This window comes from Camelus ferus, chromosome 23, assembly GCF_009834535.1.
Source record: "Camelus ferus isolate YT-003-E chromosome 23, BCGSAC_Cfer_1.0, whole genome shotgun sequence".
NCBI classification, from domain to species: Eukaryota; Metazoa; Chordata; class Mammalia; order Artiodactyla; family Camelidae; genus Camelus; species Camelus ferus.
The window spans coordinates 24,946,516-24,968,536 of record NC_045718.1 but is presented as its reverse complement, the minus strand read 5'-3'; the positions used below and the strand labels follow the sequence as shown (position 1 = coordinate 24,968,536).

At 34.1% G+C, this 22,021-nt stretch overlaps 1 protein-coding gene across 4 annotated transcripts in view; it reads left to right on the top strand.

Annotated features, from left to right (window-relative positions):
• SWT1 (SWT1 RNA endoribonuclease homolog) overlaps window positions 1-22,021 on the top strand; it is a 153,233-nt gene that overhangs the window by 46,915 nt on the left and 84,297 nt on the right. For 2 of the 4 annotated variants that reach the window (XM_032466482.1, XM_014560003.2), the window contains exons 16-17: window positions 2,468-2,599; window positions 19,014-19,080. In XM_032466482.1, the coding sequence (XP_032322373.1) occupies window positions 2,468-2,599; window positions 19,014-19,080 (199 nt within the window). Of the gene's footprint in view, window positions 1-2,467; window positions 2,600-19,013; window positions 19,081-21,580; window positions 21,731-22,021 lie in introns of those variants that run through there. The other 2 variants (XR_004314480.1, XM_032466483.1) reach the window with 2 other exon arrangements.

Here is a 22,021-nt window from a genome sequence, read left to right as displayed (position 1 = left end):
AAGCAGTGCTGGGACAACTCAATAGCTACATACACTGCAAAAGAATGCAGTTGGACCCTGATCTTAAACTACATGCAAAAATTAACTCCAATTGGATAAAATATCTAAATATAAGAGCTAAACTATAAAACTACTAGAAGAAAATATAGGAATAAGTCTTCATGACCTTGGGTTAGGCAATGATATCATAGACAATGATATCAAAAGGTAAAATAGGAGCAGGGCTGTCTGGTGCCACAGACTGAAATGCAGAGCTCAGCAAGAGATAAATTAGGTAAGTCAGACTTCATCAAAATTAAAGCCTTTTTTTGCATCAAAAGACACCATCAAAGTCAAAAGAAAGCCTACAGAATGAGAGAAAATATTTGCAAATCATGTATCTAAGAGTCTGGTATCCAGAATCTACAGTGAATCTTTAGAACTCAACAATAAAAAGAGAGGCTGATTAAAAAATGGGCAGAGGATTTGAATAAGAAGTACAAATGGCCAACAAGCACACAGAAAGGTGGTCAGTGTCATTAGGGAAATGAAAATCAACCACAGTGAGATACTGCTTCATACTCACTAGGACGGCCATTGGGGGAAGAAAAGGAAAATAACAGATGTTGATGAGAATGTGGAGAAACTGGAACTTTCATACATTGCTTATAAGAATGTAAAATTGTGCAGTCACTGTGGAAAACATATCTGTGGTTCCTCAGTAAGTTAAACATATAATCACCATAGCACCCAGCAATTCCATTCTTAGAATGGAATTCTCAAAAGAATTAAACACAAGATTTCAAACAAAAACTTGTACATGAATGTTCATAGCAATGCTATTTACAATAGCCAGAGTGGAAGGAATCCAATGTTGTCAACAGAAGAATGGGTGAACAAATGTGGTGTATTCATAAAAAAAGTGGTAGATCCATAAAATGGAATATTATTTAGCCATAAAAAGGAATGAAATAGCAACACATGCTACAACATGGATGAATGTTGAAAACATGCTAAATGAAAGAAGCCAGACACAAATCGTCACATAGTATATGGTTCCATTGATATGAAATATCCACAACATGCAAATCTATAGAGATAGAAGACAGATTAGTGGTTACCAAGAATTGGGGGGAAGGAGGAATGGTGAGTGACTGCTTAATGGATGCAAACAGCGCTTCCTTTTGGAGTGATGAAAATGTTCTGTAACTAGATAGTGGCGATAGTTGCACACATTGTGAAAATACTAAATACCGCTGAACTGTACACTTTACACTGTACACTTTAAAATGGTTAAAATGGTGCATTTTATGTGTATTTCACCACTGTTATACAAAATGTTCTGGGAAGTACTGTAAAGTAGGGGAGAAATTTCCCTTGAATGCTACTACCTAAAGGTAACCATAGTTAACTTTGTTAATATTATGTATACCTAGCTTTGTTTTTAGGCATATATACTAGTTTTCTGGGGCTGCTATAACAAATTACCACAAGCTAGGTGGTTTAAAGTAGCAGAAATTTATTCACTTACAGTTCTGGAGGCTAGAAACTGAAATCAGGTGTCTGCAGTGTTGGTTCTTTCAGGAGGTTCTGAGGGAGAATCTATTCCATGGCTGTCTCCTAGCTGCTAGTAGTTGCCAGCCGTCTTTGTAGATGTATCAGGATCGGGGCTCTGCCTTTGTCTTCGTATAGGGTAGTGCCCACCCTAATCCAGTATGACCTCATTTTAAGCTAATTGCATCAGAAAAGACCCTATTTTAAATAAGGTCACATTCTGAGGTTGTGAGTGAACATGAATTTTGGGGGGACACTCTTCAACCAATACAGCATGTTCTGATTTTTTTTTATGTAGTCTTTATGTTATAGAAGTAAATTTTGTGTACCTTTATTTTTCTGTTTCATAGATGGTATAAGCATCATTTTAGTAGTTGTTTGGTATTTCATCAGGCGGCTAATTCACTATTTACTTAACACTTTTTGTATTGTTGAACATTTAGGTGATTACTAATTGTTGCCCAGTTGTGAATAATAATTATTAATATGTGATAGATTTCTAAAATTGGAATTACCAGAGTAAAGTGTATGAACGTTTATAACTTCCAGTTTCAGCAAACTCTTAATCTGATGTCCCATTTTTTTCTTCATCCTTAGGTACTGAAGTACTGTCAGTATTTATGTACTGACTTGAACATAGATTGGTAGTATCACTTCCTTTCTATCTCTTATGGTCTCTTAAAATGAAATATTATTCACACAGCTTTTACAGTATTACTTTAGATTAGACCTGTATATTGACCTATATCCTTTGCATTAATGGTAGCCTGGACTTTGACAAGTCACTCTCTTTTATTTCTGACTTAAATAGATCAGCATTGTGAAAGATGAGTTATAAATAGTACCTTATTTAATACATTAGAAATGGAAATACTTGAATTACAATAAATATGCATGTGTACCCATGAGTATCTTTCTTTTTTCTCTATTTTAGCATGGATGTGTTTCAAAGATTGGGCTCAAATTCAGCTCTGACATCTTCAAAATTAGCATCATTTGAAGAAGCATTTGTATATCTTCAGAAGTTAATGGCAGCTGTTAAGGATATTCTTGGAGGAATTCAGAGGTAAACACTAATTAATTTAAAGTTTCATTTATGTATTATTTTTCTCTTCTCAGCTTATCAGCTTTTTCAGAGTCTCTGGGAGTCTTCCAGCAAGTTTTGTAAGCTAATGGCTTTTAGGTTTAACTTTTCCTCCTCCCTTGCAAAGAATCCCTATTTCTAGTTTGGACCACAAGAATGTTTCCAATTTTTCTCTTTCCAGAAAAAAAAATAGACCAGATTGTCTAAGCTCCATAAGGAACATTATTTTTTTATTGAATAACTGTAGCTCTAAGAACAGTTCCTAGCACATAATGGGCACTCAGTAATTACTTGTTGAATAAGTACATGTTAAGGTAATTAACACTGCCCTTTAAAAACAAATACACCTTAGTATTTGTTAACATGATTGATTTCCTCCAATACAGACTCATAGTACAACAAACTGGAAAAGTTCAAGAAGCAGCATAGTCTTATGATGTTTTGAGACTCATACATATGTGATATTTTAAACGTTTGTGCAACGTATAGAAAACATAGTCCCAGAAAGATATAGAATGGACCATACCACCTTTATAGCGCTGAAGTCAGGTATTTCCTTTTGTGGCACCAAAGGAGAATACTAAACTTAATTTTCAGTTTCTAAAAATATGTACCAAAATTGCTTGACCTGAATTAGACATGTAGCTTGCTAACAGAAGAATACTATTCTTTATAAATTAAAAAACAAAACTGAAACATTGATTTTAGTATCTTCAAGTTATAAAAACTTGGATTTTCAAAACAATAGTAATTTTTGTTTGCATTTTCATTTCTCTTTAAGGGTTTTAGGAAACTTTGTCTCATTGTTAAGGCATAAAGCATTTGTACCTCTTTTTGGATCACTTGGCTAGATGATTCATAGAATAAAATTACCAAAGCTTTTTGCCACTCTTAAGTTACTAATGAATTGAAGATGTGGCAGATCCCAGGACAAATTAAATATCACATCTAAGTGCACAGTCTTTTTTATTTAAGGCAATATTAAACAAGAGTAGCTCTGTGAAGAATATTCAGGTCTGATTTTAGCTATGTAAAAGCTGTTGCGTATGCTAGGTTGCATACCAGCCAGGCTTGACACTGCCTTTTCTACGAAGGTAGGGGGATCAATCTGTATTCAGTTACTCAACAAATGTTTATTGAGCACCAGCTACTTCTTGGCTCATGGTGGGCTCTAAGGAATGAAAGATAAATAAGATACAATCTCTGACTACACTTATAGGAATAGTACAAACAGTCACATTGAAACAAATAATTGCAATAGACAGTTACTAATATTTGAATAGGAACATAGGTGGTGGAGGGAGAGGAGGTTTGGCAATAGATGAGGCTGATTTGAGGTTGGAGGGAAATGTCTTAGAGGCCACTTAAAGCAGTTTCCCCTTTATCTTGTGGGCTAATATTTCACACATCCAGAGCCATTAATTATGCATCTTGACAGAAGTATTCCTGGTCTAAAAAGGTTTGGAGATATTGCATGCTATATTACCCACTTGGAAAATCACTATAAATCCACTAACACGTTAATGGGTTTTATAGACCTTCGCTGTAGAGAAACCTTTTTAATTTTCAGGGCTTTAAACATATTGATGCCTGGGACCCAACCCCAGAGATTCTGATGTAATTGGTCTGTGTGTGTGTCTGGCTATCAGGAGTTAAAAAAATTTCTCCAGGTGATTCTAATGTGTAGACAAAGTTGAGAACCATTAGCCAGTGTGCTTAACCAGTGGTTCTCAGTGTGGTCACAGAAGCAGCATCATGGTTATCACCTGGAACTTGTTAAAAATGCAAATTATCGAATCCTGCCAGACCTACTGAATCAGAAGTTCTGGGGGTGGGGCCCAGCAGTCTTGTCCTCCAGGAGATTCTATGCACCACAGGCCTAAGTGGTGCTGAGCCCCGGTGGCCAATTAGAATCATCTGGGAGTTTAAAAAAAACAAAACAAGAAAACGGTGGCCAGGCACTGCCTTAAACCTGTGCAAGTCTGAATCTCTGGGAGTGGGACCTGGCTGGAAGCAGTTTTACAGACCCTGCTGGTGATTCTCATGTGGACCAGGATTGAGAAGGTATAGCATATGTCGCTCACATAAGCTGTGTCTAAAGAAAGAAATACTTGAATTTTAAGTCTGATCAGTTCTGTTAATTCTTTCCTCTAAGGACATAACACCTCTAGGAATAAGAAGACGTAGGTGGCTCTGCTGCCTTTTAGCATGTGACCTGGGGCAAATTATCTTGAGCCTCAGTCTTTATCTGTGAAACAGGCATAGCAATGCCTTCCCAGAGCTTTTTGCAAAGTTACTGTGTTTTGAAAGTCAGCTGGTGGTATAACTAACCAAGCCCGCGATTCTCTGCTTATTTGTTGGGGATCTTGCTAGAAATGTAGAGTTGTAGATCTTATCCCAGACTTCCTGAAATCACAGTATCTGTAGATATTTTGTAGAGGAGGAAAGTTGTATTTTTAACAAGTTTTGCAGATTTATATGCAGTTGTTGAGGGACCACAGTTAAAGAAACTAATCCAGCCTCCTGTAATAAGTGTATGAGAGCCTCCTGAGCTACCAGTAGAGGGCATGATGAATAAAAGGTCTGTTTATTTGAGCGTTCCTTAACCACCAGGAAACTACTAACGCTGCAAGGTTTTTTCCCTTCGGACAATGGATATTTAAGTGAAAATGTAATAGAAGTTAATAATATATTGTTTTGTCAAGTGTGTATGTGGTCTTAAAATCATTTAAGAAACAGAGTCATGTTAAATCAAGGTATGTTTAGTTAGAAAAGTTGGGTGGGCTAACTATGAGTGGACTTTTAAACACTGAAGAATATACTTCAACTTTGTAGTGACTGCAAATTCATTAGGATTTTTGGATGTTTGTTAAAATGAAATAGGTTCATTTGGTTTTGAGATACGTGTCCAGTGAATATATGTCAACTCTGTTTCTTTTTATCATAGCAGATCACAACAGTGTTACATTAGGAATTAGTCATAGATGACCTGTTAACCAGGTCTTCCAGTTAAAGAAGTGAATGAAAATGTGTTTTCTGAGCTAAGAGTTTGTGCTTCTAGTTCCGGGTTTATCCCATTGTAGCTGACCTCGTACATGCCGTCTACCCTCTCTAAGCCATAAGTTTGTTTCCTTAGTAAGTGAGAATACTGATGCCTTCTTTAGATCATGTTTGTGAAAGTATTTTTTAAACTGTCACATATTTACAAATGTTAGTCTTTATTTTCTCCTTAAAGCTAATATGTTATATTTGAAACGTTTTAAAGTGTGTATTTCAATTTTAATAAGGCTCTAAACATGATTGTGATGAGATTGAAAATATTGGTGGAACACTTGTCTACACAGTTTTACAGTTGAGAGCAGAATATGTAATTTGTGGAAGCTGAAAAGGAGATGGGAATATTGCTGATTACTATGCCTTTTTGCACATTTTCTTCTCGGGTAGGAAAGTGAACTTAACTCATTTGCTGTTGGCTTAGAAATGGCTTCGCTCTTTCTCATCCTTCCCTTTATGTGTAAATATGATTAGTTTGAGCACTTTTTGTGGGAGGGTGGTAATTAGGTTTATTTATTGATTTATTTTTAGCGGACCTGCTGGGGATTGAACCTAGAACCTTGTGCGTGCTAAGCATGCACTCTCCCCCTTGAGCTATGCCCTCCCCCCAGTTTGAGCACTTTTGTGAGTGATTTCCTCATCTAAACACTAGTGAACCAGAGTCAGTACTCTCTCCATGTGGACAAAAGTGTTTTAAGATTTTTTTTTAAGGTCAGTACTACCTAGTCTAATTTTATAATTTAGTGACTATATGTCTAGATTGATTAAGTTGCTCTCAAGATCACAGAAATAGTCTGCTTAGTATATAAAGATGATGAACCTTTGTTTGGAGTGAGTAATTAATTGGAGAGTCCCATGGCAAATTGTAAAAATAAGAAAAATTTTACTTGCACGTTAATCAGAAACATAGTTAAAGATCTATGTGCTTAAAAGGCATCTCTACAGAGTTAACTGAACAGGTTATGTAATTCAGTTCTGAGGCGTACTATAGATGTGTGCAGCTTCAACCTGAAATACTCAAAACAACAATGAAGTATGTTTTTGTGTCCATGAAGTAGATGATGAGCTGCCTGGTTTAGAAGCAGAGGAGAGGACAGGAGAGGGAGGGTAGGAATCACAATCTGCCTAGATTTTATAATCACGTTTGTGTGTTTCATCTTTATAAAATAAGGTTGAAATTTTTAAAAAGAAAAGAATCTGAAAATTGTAGCATTTGAATCCCCAAATATAACTAGATCATGAATAAGTGTGTTTATTTAATCACTTGGTTTAACATGTGAAACTCTGTATTTCTTTGTCAGTTTCATGAACTCTAGATTTCTAGCTCAAGTAGCCTTAGATGAAGTGGTTGAAATAATGAAAGTTTTCTCAGTTTCATGTTTTGAATCTTACGGGGGGGGGGATGGAGAAAGGGAGAGGGAGTTACTATCCCTTATAAATAACTTGGCACATTTTGTAGGGGAGGAAATTTTTTATATGAAGAGGTATCTCTTAAGTTTAGGTGATTTTTTTTCTAGCTGTCATGCTTGGTTTGGTTGTTTTTAAATATGGAATAAGTGAACTGCTAACTGGTGCACTGGGCACGATCATATTCTGGATGAACATTCACTAGTGATCGCAGAATGTGATTTTGGAAAATGAGGCTTGTGCTTGGATTTAGGAAAGGAAGATGATTAATTTTTATCATCTTCAAATGCTTTAGTAATCTTCAACACTTTGGTAACCTCTGTTATATTCCTGTGGCTTTGGTTTGAAATACTTTATAGAGCTGTGTTTCTAAGACAGAATCATGAACTTTGGAATTTGTGTGTGTGTGTCATTTACATACACATTTTCTTATTAAGCATCTAAAAAAGAATCTTCCTATTATTCTCTTACCCCATTTTAACATAAGAATAAGACATATACTGGTACAACCATACATGGTTCCTGAGAAAAGGAATCCTACAGTCACAGCAGCTTTTGTATCTGCTAATGATTTAGTGGCTTCAGAGTGTGGAGTTTGTACTTGAGCAAATATTTTATTAACTTAATACTGTATGTTTTGACAGCTGACCCTTTGAGTTTCAGGAATGTTACGTAGAAAAAGTCATCCTTCAGTTAATACAAAGATAACTCTCTTTAGGCTCTTGTATAGTAAGTTAATTGTTGACGCAAAAGTTTTCATGAGAGCCATGTAGAAAATAAAGACCTTAGAAAGTGACTTTCAAATCGTACATCTGAAATATGTGTAGTTTGCTGTACAGGAATCATACCACAATAAAAGTGTTTAAAAAAAAAGTGAGTTTTCAGCATCTCAGCTCATTGCGGTGTGCAAGATTTTCAGCTGTTGATAAAAATTCTCCTTACCTGGATTGGAGAGGTTTGTCCATGTTTAGATCTGACCTACTTTCTTTGAGGCTTGGCCTTTGTACCCTTAGATAATTAGAGTTCACCTGCCCTCCCCTGTCAGGTTTCCACAACTCCCCAGGTATCACCGCATGTCTGTGTCAGACTTGACACACCACATGTTCTGTCCACCACCAATACATCAGTAGCTGTGCTGAGTAAGATAAAATAATACAAGCTTTTATTTAAAAATGAAAAGATGCAGTTGCTTCACCTCCCATGCCACCATTTTGTACATAACTTTTTCATAATTTGATAATCAGCTCACTAAGATTTTGAACACTTTTAGAACAGAAACTTCTCTTTACTTACTTTGTTTTACTTTTCTATATCTAGATATATACCTATATCATGCATAGTAGATGGTTAAAAAAAGGGCGTATTGAATGAGTGCGTTACAGTCTATCTGGTGGAAAGCAACTTCTTTTAGGGCTGAATGTTGCTAATATCACTACATTACGACAGATGAATAGGTAACTTAGAGGTTCAAAATAAGACACAGGAGAGAGAAGTGCAAGGTAATAAAGAGTAAAGAGTAAGAAAAGCAGGAGGAAGGAGAAAGCCTGGAAGAAAGAGACTGAGGAGGTAAAAAAGGTATTTATGTCTAAAACAGATGATGGAGCCTCCAGTAATTTGCCCAAATAGCTCTTGGGGTGGTCCCATGTTATCCTTTCTTGTTTAATCCTGGTCTCTCTATATCAACTATTTAGATTAGTGTTAGTAGAAGGAAAGATGAGGTCTCATGGGAGTGATTGAGACTTGCAGAATATATGCAGGCATTTCTCATATAAGACATAGAATGTCTCATATGAAATCTAGACAGTTACTTTATAAGGAAAAGCTTTTTGTGGTATCTTGATAAACACTGCTTTAACTTAACATTTATATCAAATGTTATATGTAACAAATAATAAAATTTATGTTGAATTAGCTGACAAAATAGGTGGCACCCAGATATAAGTCTGACTGAATTAATCCAGCACCAGCTGATTTGTTTTCAACATGGCTCTTTAATGCTGCTGAAGATAACAGATCACTCATGACTTGTTTTTTAGAATAAGTAGATTTCATTTTATATATTGAAGCCCTTATCTGTGCTTCCTAGCATTTGTAATTCAAGAACAGGAAATAAAGACCTTAATTTTTATCCTAAATATCAGCGATGTGATGCCATAATCATTCCTGCTTCCCTTAAAGCGTTTCTAGGTGTCGGTGTTCTTCCGTTTTAGTCAACAAAATCTAGTTTGGGATGACAGAGTTAATTATTTCCCATCATAAACTTCTTGATCACACTAGAATCAGGCAATCAAGTATAATATGAAGAGTACTTTTTAAAGATAACAAGTGTCTTAATGTGTACACATAGAGTTGTTTTATTTAAAATTAGTACTTTAAAATTTCCTTTTTGTTTTGTGGCTGGTTACTTCCACCTAGTGATCTATTGATCTGATATTTGATTAAAATTCCTTGCTATTAAGTCATGTTAAGAAATGCCATATCTCTTGACTCCTTTTTAATTTTTTCCGTCTCTTTATCCCTCTATGCTGTATTCTGAATAATTTCTTCAGATTTATTTTCTGATTCATCAATTATTTTTCTACCAATGTTAATAGTTGTATTTAATCTTAAAATACATAATACCTTCACATTGCTTAAAAACAATTCAAAAAGCTATACAGTGAAAATTCTTCTTTCCCCCTCTTACCTCAGATTGTCCTCTTCAAGGACAACTAATATTAATCAATATAGACTCTGCCATGTTTATAATTTTGCTTATACTGCCTCTTTTAAAGAGAGATTAGACTGTATGTTCTATAAGGACAAGAACTGTTTTGACTTTTGATATATCCCCACCTCACACAGAGGTTAAGGTTTAATAAGCAATCAATTAGTGCAGAAATAGAAAGAAACTACCTGGTCTCCTGGATCTTAACGCCACAGTTACATAGTTGTAGATACAGAGTTCACCCCCAAATTTGCAGGTTTAGGAATTTTATTTTATCAGTTTACTGAAAACTTACAAGACTCATAGTAACCAAATTTAGAAGAGAGTAAACTGATATATCAGTGCTCATTTATTTATTTACATTGAAATCAGCAACTGCTAGCTGAACCAAAATATTTATAACTTAAGTAGCTCCTGGAGGGAAGTTTACACTGCAAACTAGATTACTACCAAGTTTTGCTGACTGCTAGGGACACTGACCTTAAGCTAAAGTAATCTTTTCTTCTCTGGATTTTTATTTGCCAAATAGTCAGGTCCGTCTTTCCCCTATACAGGGATGTTCTTTTTCTTTAATCCCCTTTTCTAAGCTCTGTGCAGACTGCTACTTTTTGTCATTTATGCCAACCTAATAGTTACCTGGACGTGTCGAAACACAGCTGGACAGATTTCAGTGTTTACATTGCTTAAATTACATTCCTATTCCCCTACGGAGATATTTTGATGACTTTGATTAAAATTGGATGATCACTAAGGCTCTATCAGTAGCATATTCGCAAACGATCTCTTGGGGTGGATGTTAATTTCCTGTGTTGCATATCCAGAGGCATTTCGTATAGTGGGTACGAAAGTGGTCACTAGAGCCATCTTCCCTGGGTTCACATCACTGCCGTCTTACTTCCTAGGTTTCTGACAGGCGCAAGTTTCTTAAAACCCTTGTTCCCAGTTTCCTCAAAAGTGGGGAAGTAATAGTATCTTCTCACAGGATTAATGAGAAAATGAAAATACATAAAGCACTTAGAACAATTTAGAACAATATGTGGCAAATAGCATATAAATAATGACTACTGCTGTAGTTTTGCTGTTGTTACAGTAAGAGGTTTATATGTCAGAAAAAAATTTTTTTTCGCCTTGGTTCTAAATTGTGAAGGTATATTCTTATTGGAAACCATACCCCCTGTGGACTGACTATAGGATTCTTGCCCAGAATTGCAGCATTACCTTAGATTACTGTCTTTCCCATAACTGATCCTGCTCCTAATCCTTTTACTACTTTTCTATGTTAATATACTTTTTTCCTGCTGTTAGCAGCATGTCTGGTTGCAGCATTAACTCCTGAATGCCTGACTGTTGTAGTCATCTTCTAATTGGCTTTCTTGCCTTTAGGCTCCTTTGACAATTCTTTAATCTCCTTAAATAGTTTTTTTTAATCATTTCATTTATTCCTTTGTTCAGAAGCATTTATTTTCTCTGTTTGCCCCCTGGTTCCAGATACAACCTTTCCAATTTGTCAGTCAAGGCTTTTGTCTACTTGGTCCTAGCATTCCTTTTTAGTTTTGTATCCTCTAGTGTACTTATAGGTAAGCCAAATTAATTTTTTTGTGGTTTTCAAGGCAGGCTTTATGTTTTCTTAACTCTGAACCTTGATACAGTTTCTTTCCAGAGCTTGGAATGACCTCAATCTATACGTCTTTTTCAAAATTTTATCCATTTGTCCAATCCCATTTCAGAAGCCACCTACTACACATAGACTTTACAATCTGTTTGTATTAAATCTTTAAGGTTCTTAGCACATATTGCCTCATATTATAAATATTTGCAGATATTTTATCTCTGGTCCTAAATTGTGAACCTCATGAGGAAGCGACTGACATCTTATAGCCTTGGTATTCCCCAGATATCTTGCATGTTGCTTTGAACCCAATACTATTTAATAATAGTAGCATGTGACATTTATTAAGTGGTTAGTGTATCCCAGTCGCTATGCTAGGATCTTTACCTATATGATCCTATTTAATTCATTCAAAAACCCTCTCAGGAGGTGCTGTAGTTATCGAGGCCAGGCTCGTTTGCCTGTCCCACAGCAAGCCAAATGCTGAAGACACCAAGGTTTGCAGCAGAGAAAGGGTTTATTCACAAAGCAACCAGGTGAAGACATGGGAGAACAGATCTGAAATCCACCACTCTGAAAGCGAGGGGCTTGGGATATTTTTGAGAAGAGTGGAGAGTGGTCGGAGGTGCAGGGGAAGGTGACTGGAGGCAGGAAAAGTGGGAGGTAATGCTGTTCTTCTCAGGCGTTTCTGAACTACATGCTTCTTTATAGGATGCATGTTCAGAAAATGGCAGCATTAGCATGATTTGAGGGTGGAGTTTTGGGCCCTCCGATGTCAAAAGGTCATCCGCTGGAAAGCAAGTCTATTCTGCACAGACTAATTGGCCACCTTGGTTCCACCCATTTTCAGCCCGTTTTGCTGTGTTACAAACAGAGGAGTTTTTAACAAGCTGTTCCCTTATCTGCTGCTCCTGTAAGACAAGCTCAAGAATTGCTGTTAGTCAGCAGTGTCTGTTAAACCTATGGGGTACTTTTTCAGGATGGGTTTTTTTTTTTTTTTTTAACCCTACAGGGTAGGGTTTCACTATTACACCCATTTTACACATGGGGAAGTAGGATCACAGGGATTACACCATTGCCCAAGGTCACAGTCTGTAATTGGCAGAATGATTTACTGACGCTGGTCTGATTCTAGAGAACTCACTTTTAAATACACTAAACCTTCTGACTGAAAAAAATGCTTTAAAGTTATATTCAAGAGGTATTTTTTGGTTGGTTTCATGGAACTGTGGAAAATTTCTAAATTTAATTTAAAAGAATATTATATGACTGACAAAAATAGAAAATGTCTTTACCTTAGAAGGATATTCACCTTCATTTGTTTTTCTTCCTTTTATTTTTCTGAGAGAATGAGTCCACTTATCATGGTTGAAATGAATATCCTAAAAAAGATTTCCATTGGTAGATGATCTTGTCTTAAAAGACAGATGTTAACGGATAGGTGAAACAACTGGGATAATAAAAGCAGGAAAGAGAACTCTATCTGAAGTGGTCTTGCTGACTGTTAACACTATGTAATTTGTAAGAGTGGTTAAGACCTGTCTTGAAGCTGGAATAAAAATTTTCATTTTATGGAATGGCCAGACTAGGCCAAGACTAGGTTAGCATCTGTGTACCAACACTGCAGGTCATTCATAAAAAAAAAAAAAAAATAGGCAAACTATTTGTTTTGGTGCATTGAAAAATATTTGTTTGAATTTTTTACTTTGAAATGGATTGGATGCATATTTTAGAAATGCTTTAGAATTTACAAAGCATAGTTGGGTTGGAAATAGTATTTCTTAGATCGGGAAGAGAAAAGAAAACAATGCTTATTTATTTTAGAGGGTGAGTACACATGTCTAGAAGTCTAGAAGATTGGTTTGTGGAAGCAGCTGGTGAGGCAGGTTTTCACTGGAGAGCTTTGGCACTTGGCTGTTGATGCTAAGATATGGTAAAGGGGCTTCAGCATTGGACCCTTCACTTCTGGAAGGGCTATGTCTTCTCCTGGCCCTTTGGTTCTGTGGAGGGGGGAAAACTTTGGTTCTGGGTGTTACTGCAGATCAAAATTTTCTCCTCTGCACATGCTTATGCTGAATGACTTGTGGTTTTGTTCTGTTGTAACTGAAAAACAACTCAGTATTTTGTTAGACACGGAACAGGGCTAGTTTGGGCTGGTTTGGCAATTACAGTCTCAAAGAGATATTTGTATACCCATGTTCATAGCAGCATTATTCACAGTAGATAAACCATGGAAGTAACCCAAGTGCCCATCAATGGGTGAATAAACAAAATGTGGTATATCCACACAATGGCATATTACTCAGCTTTAAAAAAGAAGGAAATTCTGACATATGCTACAGCATAGATGAACCCTGAGGACATTACACTAAGTAAAATAAGCCGTGTAATTACTTTTTAAACTAATCTTTAATTTTCTTCAAACATGCAAAAACTATTTAAAATATTAATGTAAAACTGCCTTGCCAGCAAGGAACATAATTTATTCAGTTCTGTGGGATGTAAGTTATAATTTATAAATATCTGAGAATATGCTCTCTCTTCTTTTGGATTTCTAGAATTAAACTCGAATATTCTAGACTTATTTCCCCATCCCTGAGTCTGCTTAATTTTTCCTATATAGGAGAAAATTTTTATTTGAATTTTTAAAATCTCAATTTAAAAATTAGTCCATTTTAACACATTATTTAACTTTTAATTTTAGTCAAGTTATTATATTAACTTTTGTTTCTTTTAGAAATTTTTGAGTGGCATAGTCATTTTTCTTTTTCTTGAAGAGATACATTGATATTTAATATTGGATGAGATGGAAATGAAATTTGTTTAATTCAGATTAACTAACTTCCTCTGTAACTTTGAGAAAGATATAACAACTTCAGAGGTTTAGTGTTCTAACATACACAAACTAGTTTGCCAGAAGGCGATAGAAGAGGTTTGATAGAAGGCAAATTAAAGAGGTGGGTTTTTTTTTTTTTTTTGCTTACTTATAAAAATCTGGAACTATTTTTTAAAAACATTATTTTATTTGATTTCATAAAATAATTTAAAGGCAAGCAGATGTAGGGGTTATCCTTTTTATTAGTGGGAAAAGCTGGGCTCCAGTGTCAAACCAATAGAGACCACCACTCTGTAATCTTGGGCAATTTTTTTTTACAATTCTGATCCTTGGTTTCTACGTCTGAAAAGTGGTTTTGGTAACAGCTAATATTTATTGACATGTGCCAAGCATTGTGCCAAACACTTTATTACTTTAGATACATCTAAAATTTAGTTCCTATAATAACTTTTCTTGATCAAGGTAACTTGATCGAGGTCACATAACTGAATTCAGTGTTAAAAGGACTAGAGATGATATATATAAGCCGTGTCAAACTTTGAAGAAGTGTCCATTGAGACACTGTGTATCACTGTTGAAGCTGTTATAAAAGAAACCAAGTACTGCTTTCTCCTCATTTCACAGGTGAGGAGCTGGAGTGCAGAAAAGTAGGGAAGTTGGTTAGACTTGATTTGTAAATAATCTGTGAGCTGCAGATTAAATCCTACTTCAGTCTGTTCCCCAATTCTGATTCCAGAATTCTCAAGTGAAATTTCAAGATTATAACAACTTAAAGATAGGCAACCATGTCATGTAATTTTTTTTTATATTCTGTACCTCTTAGTATCATATACATTTGAGAAAATAGTATGCATTTATATATACTTACTGATGGTTATGAATTTCTCTAATAAATTTTTATTTATAAATAAAAAATGATCCTTTTTTTCTAAGGGCTAATTCTTTCTATTTTTCTTTTTAAAAGTTGCCATTGAAGGGTAATTTTAGAACTTTCATTCTAAGAGTCTTTTGTCTTTGTGCTGGTATTAAAAAAAAGAAAGAGAGAGAGAGAAAGCTATAGAGAAGGCTGACCTCTCAAGAATTTTTGTGTGGGGAATTACTAAGGCATGAAAGTCCATAAACCATTTTTCTCCATTTTATTTTTTATGTGTTTTCAACAAGCTGTACTTCTAGCTAGTAAAAGTTGGCAATTTTTTTATACCAGGCCAAATTCCATTCTCATAAACTCAGAGTTCATTGGACATAATGAAGTCTAAATTCAACCCTAAGTTGAGTGTATTTTAATAAATATTATCTATTCTATTTGGGGCTCAGTTTACCTCAGAAAATTTTTTTAGGAATAACAAATTTTATAACAAATCCTGTGATGTATATCTTTGTTTTTAAAAATAGCATGTGCAGTTTTACTCTGATCGTAACAGTAATACATCTGTGAATGATGCTGACATCCCAATTTACACTGTTTTGTTAGAATATAATTCTGTGATATTTTGTCAAATAATCAAGTATTTAAATTTGGAGCAAATATCTTCTTCCCTAGAGACTTAAAATTTCTGTGTTTTTATCACAGGAATAATTTGTAAACTTGTTTATTTACAAGTAGCAGTTTAAAAGTTGGGAGAATAGGCTGTCAAATGGATAAGAATGAGATGTTTTTTCTTCCTTCATTATCTTCCTGTGCTTGATCAGGAGTTTTTTTTCTTTCATATGCTCTTTAGAGCTATGATTCTTTGGTCTACTCTGAATCTTTCTTTATGTTCACTGATGTATCCAAGTGCTTAGCTCATGTAGGTCTCACATATTTGCTGAATGAGAGAATAAAGGTTCTCTGTTCTGATCTGGGCATCTTTAGTGTGCAACTTGGTTTTTTATTTTCCAAATACATTGTGAGGTTTAGCCATTATCCACCAGAATTTGTCTCAACCACTGGACCCTGTATTGTAGTATGATATTATTTATAGTGATAACTATGCTTTTGTGATGATGAGAGAGAAAGAACTTACAGACAAAACAATTAGTCCAGAAAGGCAGCTCAGTGGGGACAGGAAGTAGTTTAGTGTCTGCTTAGAGCCTGGGTGAGAACAGAGAATGACTGCAGATGGGCAAGAGGGGTCTCTTTTGGGTGAAGGAAATGTCCTAAAATTGAATTGTGGTGATCATTTGTACAGTTCAGTGAATTTATTTGAAAATTATTAAATTTTTAAAAAATGAATGACTTATGGTATATAAACTGTACCTCAGTAAAACTGTTAAAAAAATAAAACCAGTTTTGGAGTTTAAATTTTTTTCAATTTTTTGCTAATTGAAAAACTAGAATTATGTAATTATTTTCTTTATTTCTTACTGTGGATGTGACTTATTGCTATAGATAAATAACTAATTTACTTAAAACCAGTTTTTCTGCAAAGTGTTTCAGGACAGAAAAATGTAAACTTTGTTTCTAGCAAAGTATGTGCTTTCTTTTGTGACATCAGCTTGGAATATGTAAGGCTCTTTCACAAAACATCTTGTTTCATCTAATTTCCTTACCCTCTTTTATGGACAGTTTGAATTATTTTCAAAGCTATGAAAAAGAGTAGGCCTAAATTACTCCATGTTGTTGATAGTTTGTTTACACTAGGTTATGAAGTTGTAACACACTGTTTTCTTCCATTTCTTTTCTAAAAGATTGGTATAATTTACCTATATAGTTTTGTTCTCATTTTTAGAAACAAATTATTTATGGGCCCTCTTCAGTGTATTTATCCTGTGTCTTTTTTCTCTTTTTTTGATTAAGAGATTATTTATATTTTAAAATTACTTGTTGGGAGAAAAACGTCCATAAAACTGGTATTCTTAGGCAGATTTTTATATATTCTTTTTTCAGTTTTATCAAGTAGAATTGTTACAGTTTGACTGCACATATACAATATATTGCATGTAAATATGTATACACAACATACTGCACATTTTTTAAAATTTACATGTATGTACTGTTCAGCAGTTCTAAGACGTTTAGAGCTTTAGCCTTTTAAACTTATATAGTTGTCAAAGGAATAAAGCCAATCACAAAATAAGAATTGATTCAAAAAGATACATACACCCTGCTACTAACAGCAACATTATTTATAATTGCCAAGATATGGAAGCCTCCCAAGTGCACATCAATAGATAAGTTGCAATGTATATATGTAATGGAATACAGCTCACCCATAAGAAAGAAAGATATTTTGCCATTTGCAGCCTTTCTTTCACTTTTTTTTTCCACTTCAAAAACCAGAATTTTACAACTGGCATAAACATTTCCATTGCATCAAAAAAAAACAAAATACTTAGAAATAAACTTACCCAGGGAGGTTACCTATACTCTGAAAACTGTGAAACATTGATAAAGGAAATTGAAGATGATACAAAGAAACGGAAAGCAGATTTTTGTATATTCTTAAACATACTCTGTATGTGTGTCCTCTGAAGGAGTATGGCCAATTTAAAAATTTGACTGTAAATTTTTATTGAAAAATAATGAAAAATTATTTATAAAAGTCTCTCACAAGTCCAATAAGGACCGACTTGTTTAACGATGTATTTAAGGTTATTGAGATCAGTTAACTCAAAAATCTGACAGTATCAAGCACTGGTTGGGATCTGAGGACCTAGAGACATTATTGTAATTAAAAAGCACTTGGAATTTAAGAATTAATTGAGGCGACTTGATTTCTCATAGTTAATCATCATGCCTTTATTCTGTGGCTTGAAACTATTAGATGATGATAGTAGTTGTTATTGTTACTGTTATAATTCGTAGGTAAGTAGATAGAGCTTAATGTGTATCAGACACTGTTATAAAGACTTTACTTATAGTTCATTTAATTCTCACAATAGTCCTATGATGTAAAGACCACTACCATCCTCATTTAACAGATAAGGAAAATAAAGTCACATAGAGCACACCCAAGAACACAAAGAACGCAGCATTGTTGCTGTTAACCACTATACTGTCATGAAAGGACTGCTTTCCTTTTCTTTTTCTTTCATCAAAATAAAAATCTTTATTTTGAAAGAGTTTAAAAATATTTATTATAAGGAAATAATTTACTTAATAAATGAATAATATACTGCTAGAAGGAGAAATATATTCTTCCATTTCCCCCTTAATTTTTATTTCTTCTTATTCCCATTTGTTCTGTTCTTATGTTATTTTTATGAATCAGGGTTATTTCCAACAATTTACATAGTCTTAATTACTAATAATTGTTCATAGACTGCTAGGCTGTTAGTTCAAACAGTATTATTTGAATTTAGTCACAAAGTCTTTTATTGGGATTTTTTTTTAATGTGTAACGTGTTTGATAGTTTGGTCAGTTGTCGGTTTGGATTGGTCAAACATTTCTGTGGGAAATCTTCAAGCTTTGTTTGCAGCTTAAAAGATACAGAGTGTAAAATCTATTTCATGTTTCTATCTACCTTTTGAAAAAGCTGTTTCATTATAACTTGAAGTGTGAACTATAATTTCACATAAGAATGCTTATTGTTGTTGAATAATTGATGATATCAGTATTAATATAAGTAAATAATAATGTTTTAATAAATTGATCTTTGTTGAATTAAGCTCATGGTTTTATAATTTTAGTTGATAAATAAAACCCAAAAAAAGATTATAAATGTTTTAACAAGCTTATTATACAATAAGTTATCTCTCACATTCTGAATATATCTTGGGAGAAAAGTTCAAGGTATTGTTTTTTTCTTAAACCATTCATCCATTCATTCCCCTCTTTTGTTTTTATTTTACTTTATTTTTTAGGATTTTGGCCCCCAATAGTAATTATCAAGATGTTGAGACCCTCTATAACTTCCTAATCAAGTATGAGGTATGAGAAATATTTTTAAAATGCTTATCATATTTCCACTATTAAACACATTTTAATATAAACATGGTAGGAGTTCTCAAATGTAATGGAATGCTATTTAGTTGGTACTTGCTTTAAATTCTTGAATGCCACGGAAGTCTGACAGTGACATTCAATTTTTTTCTTTCATTCTCTAAGTAAAAACCTCTAGAAGAGTTCTATAATAATACACTTTCTCCAGCACAGAGTTGTTTCTCATCAGGGGTGCTGTGGGCATTTCGGACAGGTCATTTCTTTATTGTGTGGAACCTTGCAGGATGCTTTAACATCCGTGCTTTTCAGATACTAAATGCCAGCAGCTCCCCTAGTCATTGTGACAACCAAAAATATCCTCCCACTGTACCAAGCTCACATACCCAGATGTCCCCTGGGGAGGAAGAACCACCTCCGGTTGAGAACCACTGATTACTGAAAAGGAAAGCTATAATTTGGTTTCCTCCATAGCAGCAGCGTATACCCTGGAATTAGAGCTCTGGTGAGGCTCCAGTGTACTCTCTAAATTAACCTGAAAGCTTTCCTTGTGTCAATCCAAGAAAAGTATTCTGTTAATCTTCAGTTTCTGTTTGCCTAAAGTTCTTTGCTCGTGTTCCCATACATTCTTTCTTTTTAAGTGTCTGTGTGTTTAATTTTTAAAATGCTCTAAATAAAGGAGTATGACATATATTCAGGTGTCATTTTTCTTATAGAGTCAAATGCCTTTAAATAATGTTTCTTCACTTTTATTCCTGGTTGGCTCTTTATTTAACTTTTTTATGCCACATGTTACATTAAGAACCTAGTGGCTAGGAACACAGACTCTGAAGTCAAACTACTCGTGTTCAAATATTGGTTCTGCTACCTGTTAACTGTATGCTCTTAGAAGAGTTATTTAATTATCTTTGTCTCAGTTGCTTCATCTGTAAAATGGGAATAATGTAAGTAGATAAATTACAGTTATTCTTTAAAGACTAAGTACTTTAATATATATAAAGTGCTCCAAACAGTACCAGACACACAGTAAGTGTTTGATAAGTCTTACCTATTTTATTTAAGGAATGAATGGTGTTTATGTGTACTTAGAAAAAAATTAGCCTTAATACTATTTAACCACTTTATGTGATTATTGAGAAGCTTTTCTCTTTTGAGATGATTCATATGATTATTTCACTATACTTTCTGAATTTCAAATTCAATAAAAGTATACATTTGGAAACAATGGGACAACTTTAAAACCTCATAGCCTGGAAAAATCTGGTTTATAGATCTTTTGGGGGTTTAGTGCTTTCTATTGCTGAGAACATTGGGAGAAAATACCCAACATATTATTTATAAGAATAGGTGGATCTGAGTCCCAGATTTTTAGAGTTATTTCTCTTAGTAGAACTTCCTCCCCAGTACCAATTACTACATTGGATATATTTGTCTCACAGAAAGGACCGTCTAAATTTTTTCAGATGTTTGGCTATTTTTATATTTAACCTCTGCCTTCTGTTCTTGATTTTTTTAAGAATTAAAAATAATGCAGCCATTTCTAGTATTTGGCATTCACTATAAATAGTATAGCTAAGAATTAATGACACCAATTCCATAATCAATTTGCAGTCACAACTCTATGTTTACTGACAAAGACATCTTTCAGCTATTTGTTTTCTGGGAATTAAAATTGTGCACTTAAGCATAGGAATGATATTTAATAGTGTAATTTAAAGTGTCCCAATAGGAGTGATTAAAAATGTCTTGTTTCAAAATTAATGAATGTGATGAAATGGTATATTTCAGGCTAGAACCTGTGATGTAGGTCAAGAATTTGTGCTTCAGTTGTCCTTTATTAGTAGTAAATTAACTGCCTACTTGATGCCATCTACTATAACCTGGAGCCATGTCACACATTATACCCTAGCTGTTTTTCTGGGATAAGTATCCAAATGTATGTATGTAGATTGTTTTTAGAACCAAAGATAAATCTAGATACTTTTCCCCCTAAAAATCTACTAATGGCTTTAAGGAACTATCTTGTATTCATATTACATCAGGTTTAAAATCAGTACTTCAGCTGTTTTTTCTCAACAGGTTGATAGAGAACAGATTATTCCTTTGATCTTCTGATCAAAGATCTGCAGGGTTGATTGTTGCCATTTGCTGGCCTAAGTTTGGATACATTAGAGGTCCTAGTATGCTGGAGCAATAGTGAAAATATCAAAGGCCCTCGAGACCAGGGCAAAACACAGGAAGAGATAGGAGTTGGACTGGTTGATAATTGAACTCTAAATGTATATTTTAGAACATTTTTAGAAGATTCTTTTAATAATACCCAAATTAACCATGTTATATAGTAATTTCATGAATCACTAAATGTAATATTAAATATATAATTGAATAACATTAAATATATAAAAATAGATAATCCTAATTTTAAGTAAAAAATTAGGATTATATACATTTCAAATGTTATATTTTAAAACTATGTGTTGTTAACCTTTAGTGAATGAAACATTTCCTGTACAAATATGGTGAATTTCTTAAGAAAATACTGAAGAAACTCATGGAACTTCGCAAATAAACAATACCCTAAACTCTGTAGAAGACTTTCATGATGTAAATCTTTAAAGTAGCATTAATTACATCAGGGTAAGAACATTTTTCTTCAGCAAAAAATGCGTATGGTTAATAAGACCTTAAATATTTTTTTAAAGTAAATTGAATAGAATATAGTCTCTTTTCATTTCCCTTTGTTAATCAGAATTTCTGAAAATTTAGGCATTATTTCTTGAGTAATATGATAAAAAGAATTTCCCTTTATAAGCTTCCAGATTCTTCCTTGCAAATAAGTAGAATATAGCCTAAATCAGTAGTAAATCTCAAGAAATACAGGATTCCATCACCGTTCTCCACGATAAGTTTCTGTGGTTGAAGGACTTTTATG